The following is a 22,801-nucleotide window of genomic DNA, read 5'->3' as shown; positions in this document are numbered from 1 at the left end:
CAAAAATATTTCCCTCCTTCACTTTCGCAAGTAAAAACCAAACCAACATCAACAGAGTCGTCAGGGCCAATTCAGCTCGAAGCGAAGCAATTCAGGTCGAAGAGGAGGGGCTTTGATTTTTTTACCCTATAAGTACTCGGCAGGGCACCCACAAAATGAAATGTTTGTTGCTTTTTCATTTCTTGACCGATTTTCAATCTTGACCTGTCAAAAGATTGGTAAATCTTTACTTTTAGAATCCGGGACCGACATACATCTAAATTCGGATCTTCGGAATGCCGGTGAGACAAATTAATTATTAGCCTTTTGACGGGTCAAGATCGAAAATCGGTCAAGAATTGAAGAAACAAGAACCGGTTAAAGTCCCACGCTGGAACCAGGACGTTTTGAGATATTTGTGACATATTGAGATATATTCGATTTGTCTGTAAGACAATGTTCAATCCTTTTTTGATTCATTTTGAAGCTTTTTCATAGCTTTATTTTCGGAATATTTTGAAGATAATTTTAAAACATTTTCAACAGTTTAGAACCACTTGACAATTTTATCGACAAATTATCGATTTTTGAAACTCTGGTTTGACTTTTAGAACAATTGTTTTTGGGATATTTTTGTAGCATTTTGTGGTTGAAGCATTTCAAAAACGCATTTAATTCTTCTATGAGATATTGTTGAGAATCCTCGCGTCCAGGCCTACAGATTGAAAACTCAGTAGAATGCATCATCAACCGGCACCACTGGCACTGCCACCCAGCGTTGCCAGGTCATTTTTTTAAAAATCTGGAAAAGGCAAAATAAAAATCTGGAAAAAATGTGGCAGTCATTTCGTGGAGTGAAAGGTTAATTTTTCGGATAAAAGTCTTGGGGTACGCAAAATTTGAGGTGACAAAATTGCAAAATTTCGCGCCAAAATTGAAGTGATGACCTTTTTGCGGAACAGCGAAAATAAAATCTGGATAAAATCTGGATCATTCATGAAAAATCTGGATAATTGGACATCAAAGCTGTTTACCTGGATACATGTTCAAAAATCTGGATAATCCAGCTAAATCTGGATACCTGGCAACGTTGCTGCCACCGTTGTTTTTTTTCTCACGCTTTGAACGCAGAGAGCAGCAACAGAGAGAACCAGAACTGCTAAGTGCTGTTCTCATCAGGGTTGCCAATGTTCCAGTTTAAACTGGATTCCTCCAGTTTTTTTTAAGTGATCCAGTCAAACAGTTTATTCCCAAAATCTTCCAGTTTGTTCAGATATTTGCCAGTTTTATCCAGTTTTTTATTCACTGAAGCTCCGATTGATTTTCGGAAATATTTTTAAAACGTAAATTTTGTAGATTGAAAAATTATTTTGACAACTCTTAACAGCATTTTCAGTATTCTATCTTCTTGCACGAAACACGGTCAAATTAAAGATTGCATGACGTGGTTGCGATAAAACAAAACAAATAGATTTTACCAGACCATGAAAAAAAAATCTTTTTATTTTCAGTTGCGTGGCAGTAAAAAAATTGATAGATGAATTAGATACCAAAAGATAGTGAAGTCAGAAATAATTGAAATTTAAACTTTACTGATGTAACGGAAGAAAATGTTGCTCTATTTTCTTAATTTTGAGATAAATTGATTGCGTAATTTCAAATTTTGCTGCTGTTAGAGGAAATTTTTCAGTCTATAATTTGAACAAAACGTAAGCCCGAAACAAAACAGTTCTGATTGAAATGAGTAACTTTTTGCGAAGAGTTAACTCTTTAGTTATTGTATAAAAAACTGTCACTGGATTTAGTCCCCATAACAGAAAAGCACTCTCACAATCATTTTTTTTGCTTTTTTTTTAAATTTTTTTGGAATCCAGTTTGTTCCAGTTTTTTCCTCAGCCTTTTTCCAGTTAAATCAAAAATTTTATTGGCAACTCTGGTTCTCATCATGTTCACGATTTATCAGAGGCGCGCTGTTTGGGTTTACGCTCAGTACTGATTCAAACATCGTCGTGGAATGTGTTTAGTTTGCATTTCGATAGGACTCCGAAAGTGGTTTAACAACCGCCAGCACGCGTCATATAGTGGCGCAGTGACAAACTTCTTCTGTCTTCCCATGCTAGTATGCTTTTGTTTTTAGTTTGACCCCGTACGCACCGTCAAGAGGGAACGACGAACCAGCCAATTCGCTGCTGCTGCCTACGGTCAACCGTGGATTGATATTGATTACCACACCACACGGTACAGCAACTAGCGCGACTAGCTCTAGAAAACGGTGTTATTTTTAGTGGTTTTTGTTCTACTTTGTTTTGTGAAATCGATAACTGGCTTGGAAAGGTGCCTAATTTATTTTTTAGCTGTAATAAAAAATGAAGAAACGAAAACAACTAGGTACGGGTGGATGAAGTGTGAATGATTTGAGTTTCGGTTTAGTGAAGATTGTAGAAACGAATAAAGTCACAGTGTGCCGTGCAGGAATTTTGCGGTACTTTGAATAATTGGTGTCAGGCACGGAAGTGCCGTACTTAAAAGTTGCATACCAGGTGGAAATAGTTTTCAGCTGTGCGGCGAATGAACGTGAGGAAAACGTCCACACTGCGGATCTGCAGGAATTTTCCGGTGTGGGTTGGTTGCAATCTGGTGGAAATAAATTTCGACGTTAGAAGACAGTCGCGGAGAAGTGCGCATTGAAATGAAATTATTTCCAAAGGTAGTTTCTCGTTAACTTGTGTCCCCTGAAACGCTTGACGAAAGGAAAACAGGCATCCGGTCACGAAAGTTGAAGAACCTGGTTATAAAACGAAACTAACCAAAAAATATAGGCGAACGAATGCACGCATACAAACACGCGACGCAGGCGGATCGAAATAAGAAAAAAACTTGTTTACAAATCGAACCGGTGAAGAATAATAACCATTTATTACATTGTGAGTGAATGTCGCGTTCGCACCCGCACTCGTGAGCCGGCAGTGGCATGAACTTCCGTCCTATCGAAAGCCCCGATCAGCAGCATCGCAGGGTAGAAGACAGACGGTGAAACGTTTGTTTATCATTGGTGACATGCCGCCATTCATCGCGCCGTCGGTTTGCTTTGATTGATCCGCGATCGCGTTCGCGTCGAACGCCGGTAAACATGGATAGTGAAAACACACCCAATAATCAGCTACTAACGGAGTAGAGCAGAAAAAAAGCCGCCAAAACTCAGTCTGGAAAATATTTTTCACCTTCAAGGGTAAGTAACCCCCGAACAGATAAATTTCGCTTTAAAAGAGAGAATTTCCGCGATTTCCTCTATCAACACAGATGTTAGTAGAGCCAAACCCATAAAGTTTCACTAGGCTGGATAAATTGCCGTGAAATCTTTCTTCAAACCAGAACTGCCGAGTCGAGTGTTAAGTTTAATTGTTATTAGCACAGCGAAACGGACATTACTTGTGGGAAAAATATGAGGCCTGGGCCTGGTCGATATCACGCAGTGGTTACCATTTCGACAGTGTTACTGCACGGGAGCACGGAGTTAATTATTATTTCATCGCTCCCTCCATTTAGTGTATACAAACATCCCATTTATTTTTGGCTTCTCGGTTGCCTACCCGTGCTGACGACTGGCACTGGCCGACGGACGGACAGTCGACTAGTAGTCAGGTCAGAGACAGACACAGACAGACAGACAGCAAGAGAGAGCAGTTTGTCTTTTGTATTATGCGCTTACCAGCAGCGCTTCAACTCAGAATGACGTGCAAGACGCGAAAAGCACCGAAAGTCACGGTTGAATCGCGAAACCCGTGTTTATTTTTCTAGTTAATGAATAAATGTTACGCTGAATGTTATCCTGCATTAATTGGTGGTTTCAACTCGATCGATATGTTGTAGCTAAAGCAAAGCTAACCAGCAGTAAATCGTGGTCTTTGAAATGGGTTTGTTAACATTTAGAATAGTTGATTGAAGGTCGGAAAAAGTCAAAAAAGAAATTTATTTCACATTAGGACCCCATAGAAATTATTTTCCACATCACGACAGAAAAAAGTCACAGGTTTTCCAACCGCGACATTAAATGGATGATAGGTTTTATACGAAGTAAATTTATATAGCTCCATTCACGTGTTTTATAATACCTCTGCAACAATTCATAAAACTCAACTCGAGTCTCAGCCACAGAATGACACAACGTGGCAGAGTACTGCCCTCTGAAGCAGCGATAATTGCGGAAATTTTCCGTTTTGTTTTTGGCTTGTGCACACATACCTAAAAGTTTTTCACAGCTCTTTCCAGTTTTGCCAATTTGCACATTCTGAAAGGCGACTCAAGTACAACCGCTTCCTATCCTGCCCGATTGGTCGTCTGTCTTTCTGTGGACGGAAAGAACAATGTGCGCCCTCGCAATGGCGTTCATTCGAACTTGACGACGACTATTATGAAACAAACAGGATGTTTTATGCAACGTTTTTGACTCGGGCTTCCTGTTTTGTTTGTACGGTGTCTAATGTTCTATCTGCTCGATGTTGTGCAATATGGATATCATGCTGTGCTTGGCTGTCATTATTGGTTGGTGATGAAAGAATAATAAAACACAGCGCAGAAAGTGCCTTCCAAAATAGCATTAGACTTGGAGGTAATTTCGTTCTACAAGTCATTGTTTTTGCGAAAAGAGAAACTCTGCAAACTGAATAGGCAGCATCTCAAAGCAGACTAATGCGCTACTTAATTGAATCTCGTTCTGCCTTGCCCTGCCCGGTTGCGACTGAGGATTGCCTCTTGAAAGAGCACTGAACAGATTGGCTAAGTCTGACCACTTTAACGTTCGAAACCAATCAGAGCGCCAGTCTCCTGATGCTGCTGCATTGCTCATCATCAACAAATGTGGAGTGTGGCCGGCAAGGAACAAGCGGCGCCGCCCGTCGTCGATTCCACTCCAACCGAAACCACTCGAGAAATTCACCGCAAACTAAACATGTAGAACAAAAAGCCGGCATGCTGAGCAGTTCTACAACGACGTTGATTAGCTTAGTACAAGTACCCCAGGCGACGGTGAATCCATCAATGTCATTCATTTCAATGTCTGTTAAGCAGAGCAGCAACCAAACCAGCAACGTTTAAATGCAACCACGAAGATGCTGGCTTGAGAGGAAAACTTTTCCCAGAACCCACCCAGATTAGCTCGAACTGATTGTTTGTATTAATCCACACACCCTCAGAAGCCGACCTTTCGGGAAGCGATCCGTCGTCAGCCATCTGGCCATCTGTCCAAGATTGCGGACACAGAAACTGCATCGGACAGCCCAACTAAATCAAGCGCAAGTCCGGCCGCGTGCCGTTTGCCGAAAACTGTTGGTACCTAAGTATGCCGGGCATTGAATTTACGATTGAGGTCAAACGAGTCGTAAAGCTGAAATACACACTGGCCATGTTTGCCGTCAGTGCAGTGAGTTCAAAACAAAAAAAGTGTTGAATCAACAGCTAAGTAATAAACAAACTGTACAGTCTAGCCATTCGATGTTCCACTAACTTTATGTTCATTATTTTCATCGCAATGAACAGCGCAATGCGGAAAATGTTTACTACATACAGGAGTAATATGGAAATGAACTGTGGAGAACGATGGATTGTCGCATAGTGGATAAAACCATACCTTAGCTTTAGGTCAATTATTTCAAGTCTTACTAATAATACGTGATCGATCAGAACAAATTAACAACATTGAAACTCTTTACCAGAAGCTCATCCGTAATTCTCGTTCTGACCTTTTTTAACCGTCAGCCCGCCTTTTTTAACCGTTTAATGTGAGAGTTTCCATGTCCTACAACCCTTATTTAGTAGCAGCGTGCTTGTGCTCCATTTGATTTTTTGACGTTGACTAACGTCTATATCGAAGTTAGGCCCCTGAATTTGAAAATCTAGTATTTCAACCAGGGAAAACCAGAGAAAAGTGGTCAGGTTTTGAGCGCTTATTTTGCAGTCATCTATAATAAGGTTTTCGAGGTTTTGGCATCAATCGATCAGAAATTCTTCTACGGTTAAATTTATGTAACAAAAACAAACTATTGTTTGAGATACACTATTGAAAAATTGGTAATTAATATCGATTGTCTAAATCATACCGCGCAGCCAATCACTACCTCTCTTCCCAAGCACAGTCGACACTAACGGATACAATCGATCTGACTTTGTTGTTATTGTTGTTGTCACTTTCTGTTTCCGATGTTTATGCTGCTGCTAGCGGAATAAACCTTGCAAATATGCATCTTTTTGTTGGTGTTAATTTTACGACAGCGGCCGGCGCCCCATCATTCTGATTCCAAAACCGCACCAGTGACATGCGGATTCTAGGTGATAGCAGCTGAAAGGAGGAAATACAAAAGAGTACCGCTCATCTCGTGCCGGTTTCACCCGTAATGCTGGTGGTTTTAGTAGTAAATGGCTACTGCAAAACACTTAAATGGCTGGAATTCTGGACGGACTAACCAGGAAACTATAATCGGCAACTGGCACCTTTTGGTGCCTCGAAATTTTGGTACAGAAGCGGCTAATTGAATTTTCTGTTTTACCAAATGCTGCTGCTAGCGGAAAAAACCTTGCAAAAATGCATGTTTGTGTTGGTGTTAATATTACGACAGCGGCCGGCGCAGCTTTCAAGAAACATTTGTCTCTACTATTTCATCATCTATGTAGCCCCTCCTTCTTTTTAATTATCTGACGAAGCCTTGGTATAAAACGTATCGTTCGAACATTTCACCCCATCAGTTTCATTCCTAAATCGTACCGGTTACATACGGACGCTAGGTGTTAGCAGCTAAACGGAGGAAAAACAAAATAGTACCGGTCATCTCTTGCCGGTTTCACCTGTTATGCTGGTGGCTGTTAGTAATAAATAGCTACTGCAAAATACTAAAATGGCTGGAATTCTGGACGGACTACCAGTTAACGAGAGTAATCGGCAACTGGTACCTTTTGGTGCCTTGCAGTTTTATAATAGAAGCGGTTAGTTGAATTTTCTGTTTTACAAAATGCTGCTGCTAGCGGAAAAAACCTTGCAAAAATGCATGTTTGTGTTGATGTTAATTGCACGACAGCGCTAGGTGTTAGCAGCTGAAAGGAGGAAAGACAAAATAGTACCGGTCATCTCGTGCCGGTTTCACCCGTTATGCTGGTGGCTGTTAGTAATAAATTGCTACTGCAAAATACTAAAATGGCTGGAATTCTGGACGGACTAACCAGTAAACGAGAATAATCGGCAACTGGTACCTTTTGGTGCCTCGAAATTTTGTTACAGACGTTTTGTAAAAGAAGCGTTGCGATTCCCTCTACTATTTGCTTCAATGGAATATAAGAATACGGTAGTCAACGTCATGCGGTCGTGTCTTGAATACCACCCTCCTAATATTTCCTTATCTAACCTTCAGAAACATTGCCCTGCGATTTTGACCTTATATTGGAATTGTTTTTTTTTTTTTTTGATTCACTCTTCTCTTCAGAAACATTTTGAACACCACCAATTCTGATAATAATCCTAATTTAGATCAACTATTTTTGCGTTCGAAAAATGGATCAATTTAGAGTTTATTTCCTTGTTTTCTTTTTTTGTCTATCAGAAGCCGTTCAGAAGTTCCAATGACAAATTTACGCGAACAATGAACCAATTTCATGCGAGCATTCCTAGCACAGAAATTGACAGAGTCTCCCCGTCCCAATAGGTCAGTTTATTTTTGCTAGACTAATTTAATGTCTCGAAAAGGTAAAGGTTTTCCGAAAAGTTTGAAACACCCATTTGTTGAACAATTTCTAAACCTGCTTTCAGAACCTAATGAAAACTGATGTCTTGAAAGAAAATATGCCGGTAAAAGCAAACAGTACAGTATCAGTGCACCATAACACATGCGGACCATAAAAAACGGTTATATTCGATGTATTTTATTTCATAACTTTTGAACTAGTTGATCGATTTTTGATCTTTTTGGATCAAATTAATTTCCCCCTAAATTTGGTTTCTTGACCATTGTGCACTAGAAGGAATGCGGAATTTGGCCAAGACATGCTTGGAGACCTCCTTTAGGGAAACATCGATTGTCCTTTATTACTCGGCCTTCTTGATATAAACATTAGACGACGCAACCTCTGTTCCCATTTGTTTATAGTCAACCGACCCTCAAGGACTAATTATGGTCCACACGAACCAGTGATCAGCGTGTGCCTTATTTTCAATGACTGTTACGATGTATTTGACTTCAATGCGTCCCGTGATAAAAATAGGCGTAACATGAGAGATTTTTTGTTAAGTTAGTTCGTAATATGTAAATTAAGTGATTGTCATTAGGATAAAAATTTTATCTATTGCCAAATGATATACAATAATGTCATAAGACATCAGGAAATAATATTCATGGATTCATTACGTGCAAAAAATTTTTATTCTGAGCTTAAAATTCGGTTTTCAGCCAGGTTGAACCTTATTTAGTACCCTTCAAAAATTTTTTTTTTCTATGGCCTTTTCTATACTCCAATATCGTTTACAGAAATCAGAAGCTTTTTAGTCTCTAGTGCTTAATGTACTTGAGATCATTTCGTGTCTTTCGTTACTGAAGTTCGATTGTATTTAAGGTGAAATGGTTTCGAAGCCACACACGGCTACCACTTCGAATTGTCAAAGGCACAAGATTCGGTAAAAGTATTAACGAGAACAAGAATTTTGAATAAATCTGAGCTTTTGGATTTGGATTTCTTATCCTTTCTGTTGATTCTATGTTAATTTTATTTTCTAGTTTACTTTCTAGTTTATTGGTTTATTAGGTTTATTTTCTAGTTTAAAGTTTGTTTATAGAAATTCTGAGTAAGATGTTGTATCATTTTTGTCGTTGGTTTTCTCTGGCTGTTGAAAATATTCGGTGCTCAACTTTAGTGAATTACACTCAAGTTTTCTTTTCCAGCGTCATAAATAGTAACATCGATTCTGAGCTCAATCATGTTTTTTTTATTAAAAATCGCTAGATTTTAAACTTCTTTAGAGCCTTTTTCAGCTTTTGTCGTACTGCGGAAATACTTTTCAGTGCTTCTTAGTTTGGATTATCTATCTATAATCACTCTATTCTTGTTAAAGCGGATCTCTCTACTATGTTATAGATTTATCTTCAATCCGATCTTCTCTACTTCATATTTTAGTCTAATGTACTAATTAGCCACCGCCTCAAAGTTCTGCCGACAGTGTCCAAGTCATCCAAAGCAGATTATTTGACCGGATTTACCGACAATCTTGCCCGCATGTCTATTCTCGCTCGTCTCACAACACCTTCTAGTGCAATGTTGAACGGCAGGCAGGAAAAACCATCACCTTGTCAATGTTCCTTGCGGGATCCGAATGGGTCAGATAGACCACCCGAAATCCTTACACAACACTGCGTATTAGGGTAGGGAAAAGTGATCGATTTTCCAGAACCAAGTTTTTTTGTTCCTTTTGGGGTCCCAAACAACCCTAAACTTACCGGAATTCGATTGGTTTTGTCTCCGCTTGGCGCATTGCATTTCAAATTTGTATGAAAATTTATATGGGAAAACCTACTTATTTGCATTTACCTTTCTAGAGAGCTCAATAATGATCTAATAATGCACTACATTATGCTAAAGTATAGTATTTAAGATGTCTTCTTTAAGAACAACTTTGTAGAAGACACTGAAAGGCTAGGATGTCTCTAAGAGGAGCTACAGTTGTTCAAAGTTGAGTATGTTGATTTAAATACAGAAAATCTTTTTTTCTGCCAACATTACCAATGTACCGGCGCCAGTAGGATTCCCATCAGAAATAATCTGTCGTAACGAGTTTATACACTCAGCTGAATCAAACAAACAAATTCAGGTCAATATTCTAGGCGTAGGTAGAATCTAAAACGTGTTTCAGAGGTTACTTCTGATGGAAATCTGACTAACGCCGGTACACTGGCAGTGCTGGCAGAAAAAATGATTTGCAACATAAATTTCGACATACTCAACTTTGAACAGCTCCAGTATTTTTTTGGGACACTCTAGCTCTTTGATGTCTTTGGCAAAGTTGTTAGGCATCAAAAAACCTACCATTTGAAGTCATGAAACCAAAAACGTTGGCTTTTCCATACAAATCTCCGTATGAATTTGAAATGCAATGCGCCAAGCGGAGAAAAAACCAATCGGCTTTCGATAAATTTAGGATTGTTTCGGGCTCCAAATAGAACAAAAAAACTTGGTTCTGGCTTTCTGCTATCAAGTTTCGTTTTTTTCATATAACGATTCCCCACCCTACTGCGTATGCTCCATCGTAGCCTTTATCAGTCTGGTAAGCTTCCCGGGGAAGCCGTTCTCGTCGAGTATTCTCCATAGCTCTTGACGATTAATCGTGTCATAAGCGGCTTTGAAGTCGATGAAGAGATGATACGTAAGGACTCTGTATTCGCGGCATTTGTGGAGGATCTGCCGCAGAGTAAAGATCTGGTGCGTTGTGGACCGACCCTCCATTAAGACGGCTCGGTAACTTCTCACAAATCTGTTGGTTAGTGGTGACAGTCGCTGGAAAAATATTTTAGATACCACTTTCTAGGGGGCATTCAGGATAGTGAACGCTCGGTAGTTTCCGCAATCTAGCTTGTCACTTTTCTTGTAGATGGGGCAAATATTTAACTTTATTCTTCCACTCCTCCGGTAGGCATTCCGTTTCCCAAACCTTGGAAATCAGCCGATGTTGACATTTGACCAACTTGCCCGGGCCCCTTTTTGAGAAGCTCCGCTCCGATAGTGTCCTTTCCAGCTGCCTTTTTGTTCATAAACCGCCGGATAGCATCATTAGCTTTTCGATCACCTCACGATCATCTGTCAAGATACTCCCATCACGATCCCTACACAATTCGGCCCGCGGAACAAAACCTTTGCGGGATGCGTTGAATTTCTGATAGAACTTTCGTGTTTCATGAGAGCGGTACAGCTGTTGTAGTTCATCGCACTTCTCCTTCTCCTGGCGACGCTTTATTCCAGAAAGAATTGGGTTTGCTGGCTCCGTTTCTGTTTGTATCCCTCCGCGTTCTGACAGGTGGCTCTTCGCAGCATTGTTGCCCGCGCTGCGTTCTTTTCATCTAATGTCTGCCGACATTTCTCGTCACACCCTTCGTTACCTCGATTCGGTACTTCGCGACCTAGGACGTTTTCCGTTACACTGCTGATGACTGACTTGACGGTATTCCAGCAGACCTCTAGAGGGGCATCTTCCTGCTCGTCCTCTTCTAGCAGTGCAGCCTCTAGGGACAGCGCGTAATTTTCGGTAACTTCGGGTTGCTTTAGCCGCGCAAGATTATACTTTGGCGGGTTTAAGGTACCGCATGTTGTTCAAAACGGATTATTTTTGGCTTATTCTCACAGGGGGAATCTATTTGTCAAATATCGTGTAACCGTGACCAACATATTTGGCAACAAGCCGTCCGGTTGTTTTGGTTTTTGTCGTTTTGATCGAAATGAAATTTAGTAGAATTGTAACGTCCTTTTTCAACAAAACTTGTAGAATCGCGGAAAACTTTTGTCAATAATGCGTTGCGTAGTGAAATTTCGTGGCAGCAACCTGTATTTGGCTAATAGTGATGAAGTTTCATCATCACACAGGTAATCTATCAAACGTCATAGACCAACAAACTTCATGGACCAGAGTTGATCTGCGATAACGCACACATATATAGTTACAGAGTCCGCTTTGATAAGCGAGTGGTCATGGGTTCGAATCTTAGTAGAATCAGGCCATTTGGTTGTCAAAGGACTTTAACATGGGTTTATTCTCAGGCTTTCCTCGACATACCCTTTCTTCAAGCTGAATTCTATAGTACCCCTGCTAACTTTCATTCTAACAAAAAAGTCCCTCTTATAATAAAACTGTTCTGAGTAACGTATAATAGTTCTCTTCAGGGAAACGTAATTATGGCGCGGTATTGGCTGGTGGAACGAGGTTTCGATAAGGCTCTTTCCTCTTGGCAAAATAAGTCCTTCTTATAATAGAACTGATCTCAGGAATATTTATCCTCTACAGGGAATTGTAATTGGCGATATTGGCACGAGGAACGAGGTTTCGATAAGACTCCTTCCTCTTGACATAAAAGGTCCCTCTTAGAATTAACCTGGCCAGAGAGGAACGTTAGGTGTAGCCTCATTTCAGGGAATTGTAATTTGGCGATATTGGTAGGATACAAAGAGGCTCGGTATATAGAGCAGTAAGCTTGAAAGCAAAGGGGTAAATTCTCTCACACAAGTGCGGATATAAATGAAAAAGCGTATCATTCACTTCAATAGTGATACTGCCAATAGTATGAAGTGCGGAATACAGAAAACACCTGGGCAATATCACAATAGATTTAATGTCTCTGGTCGCAGTGATGAGTCCACACAGAGGAAAAAAAAACCTCCACATTGTTAGGTTAACTAGTCACCACCCGATTTTGCGCTTCTGCATCTCACCGATCAGCTGTGCCCAGCTCATGTTTGTCACCAAAACTCTGGCAGGTGGTGTGTCCATCCCTATACGTACGCACCATCGTCCCTTTTCAGTACACCTCCTGCAGCGCTGAGATGTCGAACTTGCGGTTTTTCAATTCCTTGGAAAGTACACGAGAACTTCCTACTCCTAGGAAATTGAGAGATCGGCAATTCCATGTTCCAAGTATCCAATCGTTAGTTTGTTTTCTTCGCATTGGTCTTTGCCTATGGTTCGAATTTTCTGTTGAAGCGTTCGTTGCTTTTTGTTATTCGCGGTGCGGGATTGCAAGACCCACGACTTACCTCACTTTCTCACAGGAGGGCCGACGTAGTGCTACTGTTTCGAGTCCCGAACACAACCAGGACTTGGATATAACGCTAACCACAATAGATCGAACAATGGTCGCAGTGGTTCAGTCTTCTACAGGGGAACGCTTGTGAATGCGTCATTTGCGCTTCTGGTGGCGTTACATGTCCAGAAAACTTCCTTTCGAGGGGAGAAGCCCGCTTTACCTGTCAGCATGCGACCGGTAGTTGCACAGTGGTTGGTTACTCGATCTTTTTACTAGCTACTCACATCCCGGTTGGCACCAACGAAGAGGTAGTGGTTCGGTAGCTGGAGCGCTAATGGTTCGCGAACTATATTGCGCCTTCGGTCCAGTCATTCGTCAACCACAGCCACACTTCTGGTGATTCTGGGAATAATTTAGGTCTAGTTTTTACATTTTTTACCTCAAAAATGTTTACATCTAACTTTCATGCGCTTAATGTGGAATCATATTCTTCTTTCTCAACTTTAATAAGGATATAGACCGTTCCGATAATTATAAATACACTTACGATCAACCGTCATTTTAAATAACGTGCAGTATTCAACCAAACGTTGGCTGCGTCCTGTTGTTTACATCCAAAAGAAACAGATGCTGTCATTTTTTCTAACATTTAGTGCGAAATTTTGAAAATGCGTGGCCTTTCTCCCGAGCAAAGAAAGCGAATTGTGCACAAATGGGGCTCCGTGAGTGGTCTTCCTATAAGAAAATTAGCCAGAGAAGAAGGTATAAGTGTCGGAGCAGTTCAAACCACATTGCGGAAGTATTGTGAAGAGTGCACATTTACTGATGCCCCAAGACGTGGTAGAAAACCCGGGCCTGTTGATCCCACAATGAACAAAAAGGTTAAGGAATACTACAAGCGGCATCCTTCAGTATCAGTACGAGATGTGACGAGAAAGCTTGGAACCTCGGCGAGTAAAGCTATGCGTGCCAAGGGAAGAATGGGTCTGCAGACCCGTCGGAGGCAGAAGCAGCCAAATCGAAATCCAAAACAAGCTGAATCTGTGAAACCGAAAGCTCGGAAGCTTTATGACAAACTTCTGACCAAAAAATCGGGTGTGTTATTATGGATGACGAAACATACATAAAACTGGACTTTAAGACTCTACCAGGACCGCAATTTTTTACATCACCAAAGGGAAAGGATGTCCCTGGACCAGTGAAAGCCATTTACACCGAAAAATTCGGCAAGAAAGTAATAGTTTGGCAGGCCATTTGTGAGTGTGGGAAAATATCTCGTCCATTCATTACGAATGACACAATGAATGGTAAAATTTACGTGAAAGAGTGTTTGCAGAAAAGGTTGTTTCCATGGTTAAGCAGCATAACAATCCTCCAATCTTTTGGCCCGATCCTGCTTCCTGCCATTACTCTAAGGATGCACTAGGGTGGTATAAAACAAATAATGTCACATGTGTCCCAAAGGAGATGAATCCTCCAAACTGCCCTGAAATTCGCCCTATTGAAACTTTTTGGGCTTTGACCAAGGCAAAGCTGGGGAAATATGTCAAACCAGCGGACAATGTTGAAAAATTTCAAAAAGATTGGCTTGAAGTGGTGAAAATGGTCGGAGAACACACTGTGCAAAAGCTTATGAGTAGTGTTAAGAGAAAAGTTAGAGAACTAGCGTATCCTACGAAAAATAATCCCAACTTGAATTGAAACTTGAAAGAAAACACTTATTATCTATAATTCAGAATAAAATGACCCGGAAAATCCTGTATTTTTTGTTTTATTCAAGAAAGAAGATGTATTTATAATTTTCGAAACAGTCTATAATTTTTCTCCTATGTTACTATTGAACGTTCTCCAGTGATTATGAGCGAGGATTATGACCCCTATTAGAAAAGACGAGGTGAACTACGAGTTACTCATCTAACCAATTGGTGGCGTGTCGGCTGGATTTTGGACGAGTAGCTCATCTGTCGCTTAGCGGCGAGTTGCTCGCCTCGTATTCTGTAACAGGAGCCTGTTTCGGGCTTTTTCATTTTTTTTTTTCGCCCTCAGAAACGGCATCGGGAAGTTCTGAGTTTATTTCACGATCTTCCTCTTTTTCTAGTCTTTAGTCATTGTGAGTGTGATTGGTCCGCAGAAATATTTTTTAGTATGCCCTGCTTGATTTGATAAAATTTACTCAAATTAGAAATGTTTTTAAATTATTCTGAGGCTAAGTTGTATTGTTTTGCTTATTTGGCCATCAGAAAAGATTTGGACTGAGACAATCTAACTTTCCCGCGCTTAATGCTGAATCATTTTCTTCTGGGCTTCGGTTTGTAGTAGTTCTAAGTTAAATTTGGGACAATTTTCTTATTTTGTTTCCATAACATGATTTCTGAAAATTCTAAACTTAATCGAGGATTATTCTACAGGATTTTCTGTTTTGGTCTTGTTTGGAATTTAGAAATGTTTGGCAATCAAGTCTATCTTTTAGCCTTCAGATACGGTAGTAGCAATTCGGAGGTTAATTCGTGATCTTTTATTTTTCTTCAATCAATTCATGTTCACCTTAGTCTCATGTTCAAGAAAAAATAATCAACATTCAGCTTCGTTGTAGCAAATCATAAAAATAACTAGTGTTTTAACAATTGAAATTTAACGTTAGAAGAATACTTAGCTTGAAACTAAAGTTATCCGATCAGTCTATTTTTTTTTGCTAGGTTCTAAAATTATAAACTTGTTCTTATCTACCTCGATTCGATTCCTTTTTATTTGGTTTGAGTTTTGGTTCTGTTTCAATCCTGTTCTGGTTTTATTGAAGCTTTAATGCGTTATTTCAAATGGTTATTGTGAATGGAATGCTGTTCAATGTGAAGATTTGTGACTGATAAGCAACGAAAACTTATTTGCTCAATAAATCACACTTTCACCACGCGACGTGACAATAATCGAACGAACACTGCACATTGATGATGGCCACGGTCAGGCAGGCTAATGACACTCATGATCGTTAAAATATTGACAATTAATAAAAAGAACGCCCCGGCACCCTCCCACCCAACTCGACTTGAAAGAAGATTAAAAAAAACTAAGACGGGTGACATGCGCGCGCTCTCGCTCACTCGCACAGAAAAGACAGGAAGTAGCTTCCCACTCTGGATATGGCACGGCACGGCACGGCACGGCTTCGATTGTCGGAACACGGAGCGCGGAAGCAATCGCCGCGCGCACATCTGCATTTCGAGGAAGTTTGTGCTTCTGCTGTAGTTGCCCAGCTTTTTACGTAACCGTTTTTTAATCGGTGGTTGTCGTCACACTGCCTGTCTGTCCTATCATCTCCATCGACCGAAACTATAAATTCTGTATGTGTCTGTATATGTGAGCAGAGCACAGAGTCACAGCGTAGATAGGAAATTTAATATGCACCACCAGCGCTCGATCGGTTCTGGCTGCTAGCTATATGGACTGTTCTTCCGGTTTGCGCCGTCGTCTTTTTTTTTTTTTTTTTTTGGCGAAGTGTAACCACCAAGTGCCGCGTCAAACGCGTAGATTATTTCAATGATTTTTCTACCAATGCTGATCGACCTTTTTTTCTATTAATTTCTAGAACATGCCACCTTGGAAGCACGGCACCAAACGGGAACACCAAATCGGGTTAAATTCTACTATATCTAGCACGTCATCGCCCTTCATCATGTACAGAAGAAACAATAACAGTAGGATAAGTGAACGCCTTAGTGACACCTGCCTAGCAGACAACAGATTACGATGGGTGGTCGTCTTGGTGACCCTAATGACGATGCTGTCGACAGCCGAGGCGATTTGCGACCCCGAGCGATGGTGGGACCCGGTACAGACGGATTGCGTTCCGTGTACGGTGTGCGGTGAACAGCAGTTGGTACTACGACCCTGCCAGGAATACATGGACACGGTTTGCGGGACTATGAAAGATCTGGATATGGATCTTGGTCAGTTGGCTCGCGCCGAAAACCATCACGAGCAGCGACACTGGAATGAGGTTTGTTTTTTTTATAGAAAAATGTTTTTAGTATTTTGTTCTATTCATCTGTCCCCTGCAGGACCGGAGGCACCATCGGCCGGATCATTTACACGGTCAATCACACGCGGCGGGCAGCCATACCGCGCAGCACCAGGTGAGCAGCAAACAGAGGGAAAACACCGAAGAGATTATGTGGGACTGGCAGGCGGCTTCGCTGTTGCTGGCGATCATCGGATGTCTGCTGTTCTTCTTCGCCGCTGCCATTATCGCCCTGAACCAGACGCGCCAGTGGAGGCGAATCGAGAAGCACTTCGACGCGGGTGAGTAAAATTTAGTTTTACCTGGCGCCGCCAGAAAATAAAAATCGAACACTTGTTTGTCCGTTTGTCGGGTCGGTACCTGGAAACCATAATTGCGAAAACGGACACTCCGGAACAGCTCGCCTCGAATGAGCGGATAAGTTTACTTCGAAATAATCCGCCCATCAGCAGCGCCACAAGTGGGCAATATTAATGGTCTTACCCGCGGACGTACGTCGATTGAATCGCACACGACAGACACCGGCCGGCAGTCGGCCATATTAGAGCGCAAAATGTCAGCCAATTTGGAACCGTCACTCTGCTCTTCCCAGCACACAGCACCGTGCACACGAGCAAACAAGCCGGCAAGAAGTGTTTATACGAAAGCAAAACGGAACCGGCCCGCCATCGGTCATTTGTGCGGAGCTGTGAAGAACGAGGGCGCGGTCCATTTTCAGCGGGGAGCGGGTTTTTCCGAGTTTCACGGTTTAGTACTGCTAGAAAGTAGTAGTTAAAACCACACCAATTTCAATCTGTTTTCGTTTGCGTTTTGTAGAACCCCCTGTGCCGTTTGTTTCCCCCTCAATTCTGCGCCCGTTTGCACATTTCCGCCCCGTTGGCTCCTGGCAAAAGCGAAACAAGCGGAACATGTAAACTAATTTACTTAGCAAAGCCATCAATAAAAGCGCAACAGTTCTTGCGCAGCGCGCAAATTTTGCCGTACGGTTGCCCCCGGTGCATGAGGGTGAACAGTTTATCGGACCCTAATTGATCGGTAGTTTGACCGAACGGAAACCGATGCACTAGCAGATCTCGACGGGACGTGGAAATGGGTTTTGTTTCGGGGGATTAGCTGTGGTAAGTTTGAGTTTCACGGTTTTATACTGACCTGCCTCCCAAACTTAGATTTTTCTGTTTGTATTTTTCCATTTTCATTTTTTTGTTGACTGAAGGAAAATATAAGAAAGATAAAAATACCTTGTGTAAACAGGTTAAAAATTCTTTTAAAAAAAAGTTAACTAAAATAATTCAGAATAACAAACAGAATGGCAAACAAAGCAAGGAAAACCAAGATGCTGTGTGTGACGTAACAGCAGAGGTTAACGTCACTCAGACCGATGGCGTACTTGACAAGTAAGTTTGTTTATTTTAAGCAAACTTCCTCCGCTGGGAAAACACTCTTATTTTATTGGTTTCTCGTCTTCATGTAATTTCAAATGCATACAAAGTCGCGCAACCACTTGGTTAGTATATTTCTCGAATAGCTTAAGCCGTTTTGGGACATTAGAAAAACAGAACCATATTTGAGACAGGAAACTACTTGTGTGGTCAATCATCCAATACACTACTATCAATACACAGCAGCCGTTTTTGGTAGCTGCTCAAGGTTGACTTCGATGGCCGGGAATGATCTCACCGGTCCAAAAATATCCTGCACTTTCCATCATTTTGTTCCGTTTGATTGAGACCATCAATCCGGCTGTCTGAGAGAAACAGCTGAAAAAAAAACAGAAAACAACGGTAAATCTTTTCACAAAGCAAGCTATTGGGGATCATAAATCAGCCGCCGCTCAATCGCTCATTCGCTCATTCGATCGAACGGAACAATGAACACATGGCGGTGTCGTGTTTCTTTTCCACCCATCGACAAGAGAAATTGTATCAATTTCCTTCCGTTCCGCCGGCCGGAAGTGTGAGGAGTAAAAATGCAGAGCATCTTATTCCGAGTGATCACAGTTTACAGCTTGATTGCATACCACCAATTATCGATCGGTTTGACGGAGTTGATTTCAGCAGAAGAGGTTAACCGGATGTTCAATTTCCGTCTCGGAAAAACTTTGTTTTCGTTCACATTCATTGCTTTTTTTTGTCCCTACTTCGAACGTTGCCGCCAAAAGGCGGCTCCTTTGTCAGTGACGGAAAACTTAATAAAAAGTGCTTCCGGTTGGCACGTGGCCTTCTTTGATGCTATTGCTTTCGAGTAGTTAAAGATTTTCTATCACACACAGCCTGGACTCATGTTTCATTTCTTCTTCTGTCCCCCAGATATGGAAGCGTTGTCCGCCCAACTCATGAATCACCTGTCGAGCATGCAGCAGCTCGAGAACGGTTCGATCTTCCTAGACGACGTGATCAGCAGCCAGAGCGTTGATGAGCAGCGCCGATTTCGCAGCGGTGCCGGGCTCCTCGGAGGTCATCATCAGCACCATCGTCATCACCACCATCCGATCGAAGTGCGCTGCGTCTACTTGGATCAGTTGCTAGGTAAGCTAAGTCGATTGCGCATTTGACACATCGTCCCAGAGCGAATGAGGTCTTGGCCAGGTGTATGTGTTCGTAGTCCCTTTCCGCCACCTCGTGTTAAAGGCAGCACGTCATGCCGAAACGGGAGTAGAGTGATTTTAATTGACATGCAAAGCTGGCTGCGAGTAGAGCTAACCTCGCAAACCACAATGTTTGCGGTTAGTAACCGTGTAATATTGCTGGCACTGACTGACTGCTGCGAAGAACTGAGGACGACCAACTCAAGAGGGATCTCACGCATGGAGTTGGCAACATCATTATCGATTGCAATGAAACCTTAGTTTGGAAATGTGAGAGGCTGCTGTGCATACTACTTGGCGAAATAGGTGTGAAATCCCTCCTAAAGGGAAAACCATCACCAACTGCCGTGTCCGGATTCATTGAGTAGAAAACAGTACGAAGCTGCACTGAATACCAAATGAGTGGCTGTAAATTTATGTCTTTTTGATAAAGGATTTGCGCGTTGTTCAATAGCCAGAAGAAGTCTTGTTTTCAACGCAAGACGGTTGATTTTCGATATAAAATTGTTGATGTCGAAAATAGCAGCAAAAAAAAAAAAAACTCACCAAAATGTCCCTTATAATTTGGATTTTGGATAGCATATTTCTGGTAAAAATTAACCGCGAGGTGAGCTGAATAAAGATTAACTTCTACGAAGCGTATGTCTGTCCCGATCGAGTATCGCTATCAAACGTCCATTTATGCCATCACAGGAGAGTGACATTCCACACTTGACGACGTATTCGGCTTTCAGACTTGAATGTGCCAAAAGCGATAATATGTACATACTACACAACACCTGAAGAAGCGTCCTCCTGCGTGGACGGCTGCAAATGAGGCACGTCGGCATTCAAAGCACATCTCCTGTAAGGCCAGCCGTTTTAAGCCGAAAGCTATTTTTCTTTTCGCTTTGTTCGGTAAACCTTGTTAGCGTATAAGATTTCCGAAAAGGTGATAAGCAGCGGTGCATATCCGTGGGCGTTCACGACGGAGGGGAACGGCAGGGAGGGCCTCTTACAAAATACATACATAAATGATTGAATTGCAACACCAGTAATGGCAGTATTTTGCAGCAACAAGTTTTTGAGTTTTTTTGTGTCGTTCATGGGAAGTATTTTTTTCTAAGCTCTGCTTGATGAATTTATAAAATTTAAAAATTAGGAATTTTTTACATTTAGCAACGTTGTAACTTTGGGGCCATCCACATACCACATGGACATGGAGGTTGGATGATGTCCACGGTCTATACAATTTTTTTAGAATTTATGTGGGCAGTTGTCCACGGAGGGGAAGGGGGGGGGGTCAAAATCGTTAAAAATCTGTCCACGTGGTATGTGGATGGCCCCTTTAAAGAAAGTTACTTCATTCGAGCTGTGGTACCAACGTACTAATTTTTCTCTTTATCCTCGCACAGATGATAAACACACCGTCCAACGGCAGGGACCGGGAAATCTGTACATCGAGGAGAACAACGACCGGCTGTCCCCGATCGGGGCTGGCAACGGTACTGTGGCAAGTGGCACAACAACCCGCCATCATCACAATCATCAGCTGCAGACCAGAATGTACTGAAGAGAAAAAAAATCAGAACAGAAAGAAACCATTGTGCGTACTAACTACGCATCAAGATCAAACGACAAAGTCGAAAAAGAAGAAGAGAGAAAAAAAAACATGTATAAATTGTAACATATTAATTGACCATTTGTACGCGAAGCACGGGTTGCAGTTTAGAATCTGGAGCGAAAAGCATTTCATCAACTACCTGTCGAAACATTATGCCTCACACTTACTTACAATGAACCAGAAAAAAAGAGAAGAGGAAAAAATAACCTTAACAATAAACCAGTAGAATAGTTGTACAGTAGAAGGTATTAAAATTTGTAGGTTCTAACCTTGATGCTAGTTATGTGCCTTGTTTAAAAGGAGATAATTTTAAATCAAAGCACTTTGATTGTAAATATGACGCTTCTTAGCTTTAGTGATGGCGTTCCAGTTTACCTTTGTTTTAATCAGCATCAGCAATGGTAGCAGCAAATTCCAAACAATTCGGCTAGTTACGATTAGTAAGCACAGCACTGTAATAGTAGTAAGGAGAAAACGCGTGGAATGGATTCGAGAATGGATCGGAATGTACCAGGTTGCTGGTTTTGGCCTCGTGAGGCGATTCGTACGCGCTTTTTGTAGTTATGAATGGAGCATGCCTGTAACGAAATGCAAATTATTTATCGACCCTGTCGAGCTTCACCTTCAGTAAGCATAATGGCTAACTGTATTTTCGATGCCGAACTTTTCCCTTTGTGAATTATTTTTAGCGCGCGTTTTGCTAATTGGTAGGTCGTTTGATTACGGTTTGTATAAAGCCACAAGTGACGTAAGATAGTTGCTAAGCGAAACAGAGGTTCCGATTTTTTTCCTAGAAGGATTGCGGTGTCAGAAACAATGTTAATCGCACCCTCCAAATCGGTTTCAAAAACATCACAAATTACAACAAAACAAGCAATGCATCACGCAGTGACAGGAGGTAATCTGAGCGTACATCTTGGCCGAGGAAGCTTCGAATGGATATTAGATTGCACGAGGCGTTTGTCCTCGACCCTAGAAGACATTATCTTCGGTTAGGAAACAAAAAACAGCTGCACTATGCAGAGTACACCAGAGATGGGACAAATTGACGGTTTTATTTTTTCCCATTATTTATCCACACGTTCTAAACAGCAACACGTGCGCACACTGAAATGCATCTCAAATTGAGAAGATTGCTGTGCGCTCTTCTCGCGCCTCTACACGGCCGACGGATTAGCTGATGGAAGGAAGGAAGGACGAGGCGTGCAATAGACAGGACAGGCAAACATTTATTCCAGATGTTAACGCTGCGCTGTGGAAGCGATCCGCTTCGAATGCAAAAGTGCGACTAACGATGGGAAGAGGATGTAGAAGAAGCAAGCGAGATCATCTGAAAAACGCTTTCAGGGATCGTTCCCAAACTACGTGGAAAGACCGCAACGTTTAATTACTACCATTTAATGTTATTCCATCAAATCGAGTTTATTGCTGTTGTTACTGAAGGAGAAAAAGATTTCATTTTGTGTAATACATAAGCACGGAGTTCAAGAACGACCCCTTAGCAGCAGCAGCAACACATACGGTTTGCCTGTTGCGCGCAGATTTCTCAAAAATAGTTCCTATTTCTCGTCGGTTCGCTGATTTCTTTTTTTTTCTCTTCGGAGGGATCCGATTTTACCCAAAGCAGTCAGAATTGTACACACGTACCCAAACATAGGAAAATCTAGCCCCTCGGAGTAAGCCATGCATGTTCTAGAAACAAGCTGCTGTGAGATGAAGGCAATCCATCAATCTGTCCTGGTGAAGGGGTCCGGAGCGGCCGACGTGTGTTTTCGGAGGAAAGGGTTGTGAACTTCAATCATCATCTGCCGTTGGTTTCGCCACTAGGTGCTGTAAACAGAACTGATGCGACGCAGAGAAAG

General features: G+C 41.7%; 1 protein-coding gene across 1 annotated transcript; it reads left to right on the top strand.

Moving 5' to 3' along the window:
• Window positions 1-1,973: 1,973 nt before the first annotated feature.
• Window positions 1,974-21,566, top strand: LOC129717503 (tumor necrosis factor receptor superfamily member wengen). Its single transcript, XM_055667448.1, has 5 exons — window positions 1,974-3,208; window positions 16,321-16,731; window positions 16,793-17,033; window positions 19,059-19,277; window positions 20,731-21,566. The coding sequence occupies exons 2-5, from the start codon at window positions 16,324-16,326 to the stop codon at window positions 20,886-20,888; spliced, it is 1,026 nt and encodes a 341-aa protein (XP_055523423.1). The 5' UTR covers window positions 1,974-3,208; window positions 16,321-16,323; the 3' UTR covers window positions 20,889-21,566.
• The last annotated feature ends 1,235 nt before the right edge of the window (window positions 21,567-22,801 follow it).

This window comes from Wyeomyia smithii, chromosome 1 (genome assembly GCF_029784165.1).
Source record: "Wyeomyia smithii strain HCP4-BCI-WySm-NY-G18 chromosome 1, ASM2978416v1, whole genome shotgun sequence".
Classification (NCBI taxonomy): domain Eukaryota; kingdom Metazoa; phylum Arthropoda; class Insecta; order Diptera; family Culicidae; genus Wyeomyia; species Wyeomyia smithii.
Note: the sequence above shows the minus strand (reverse complement) of the source record. Positions and strands in the feature narration are given on the sequence as shown.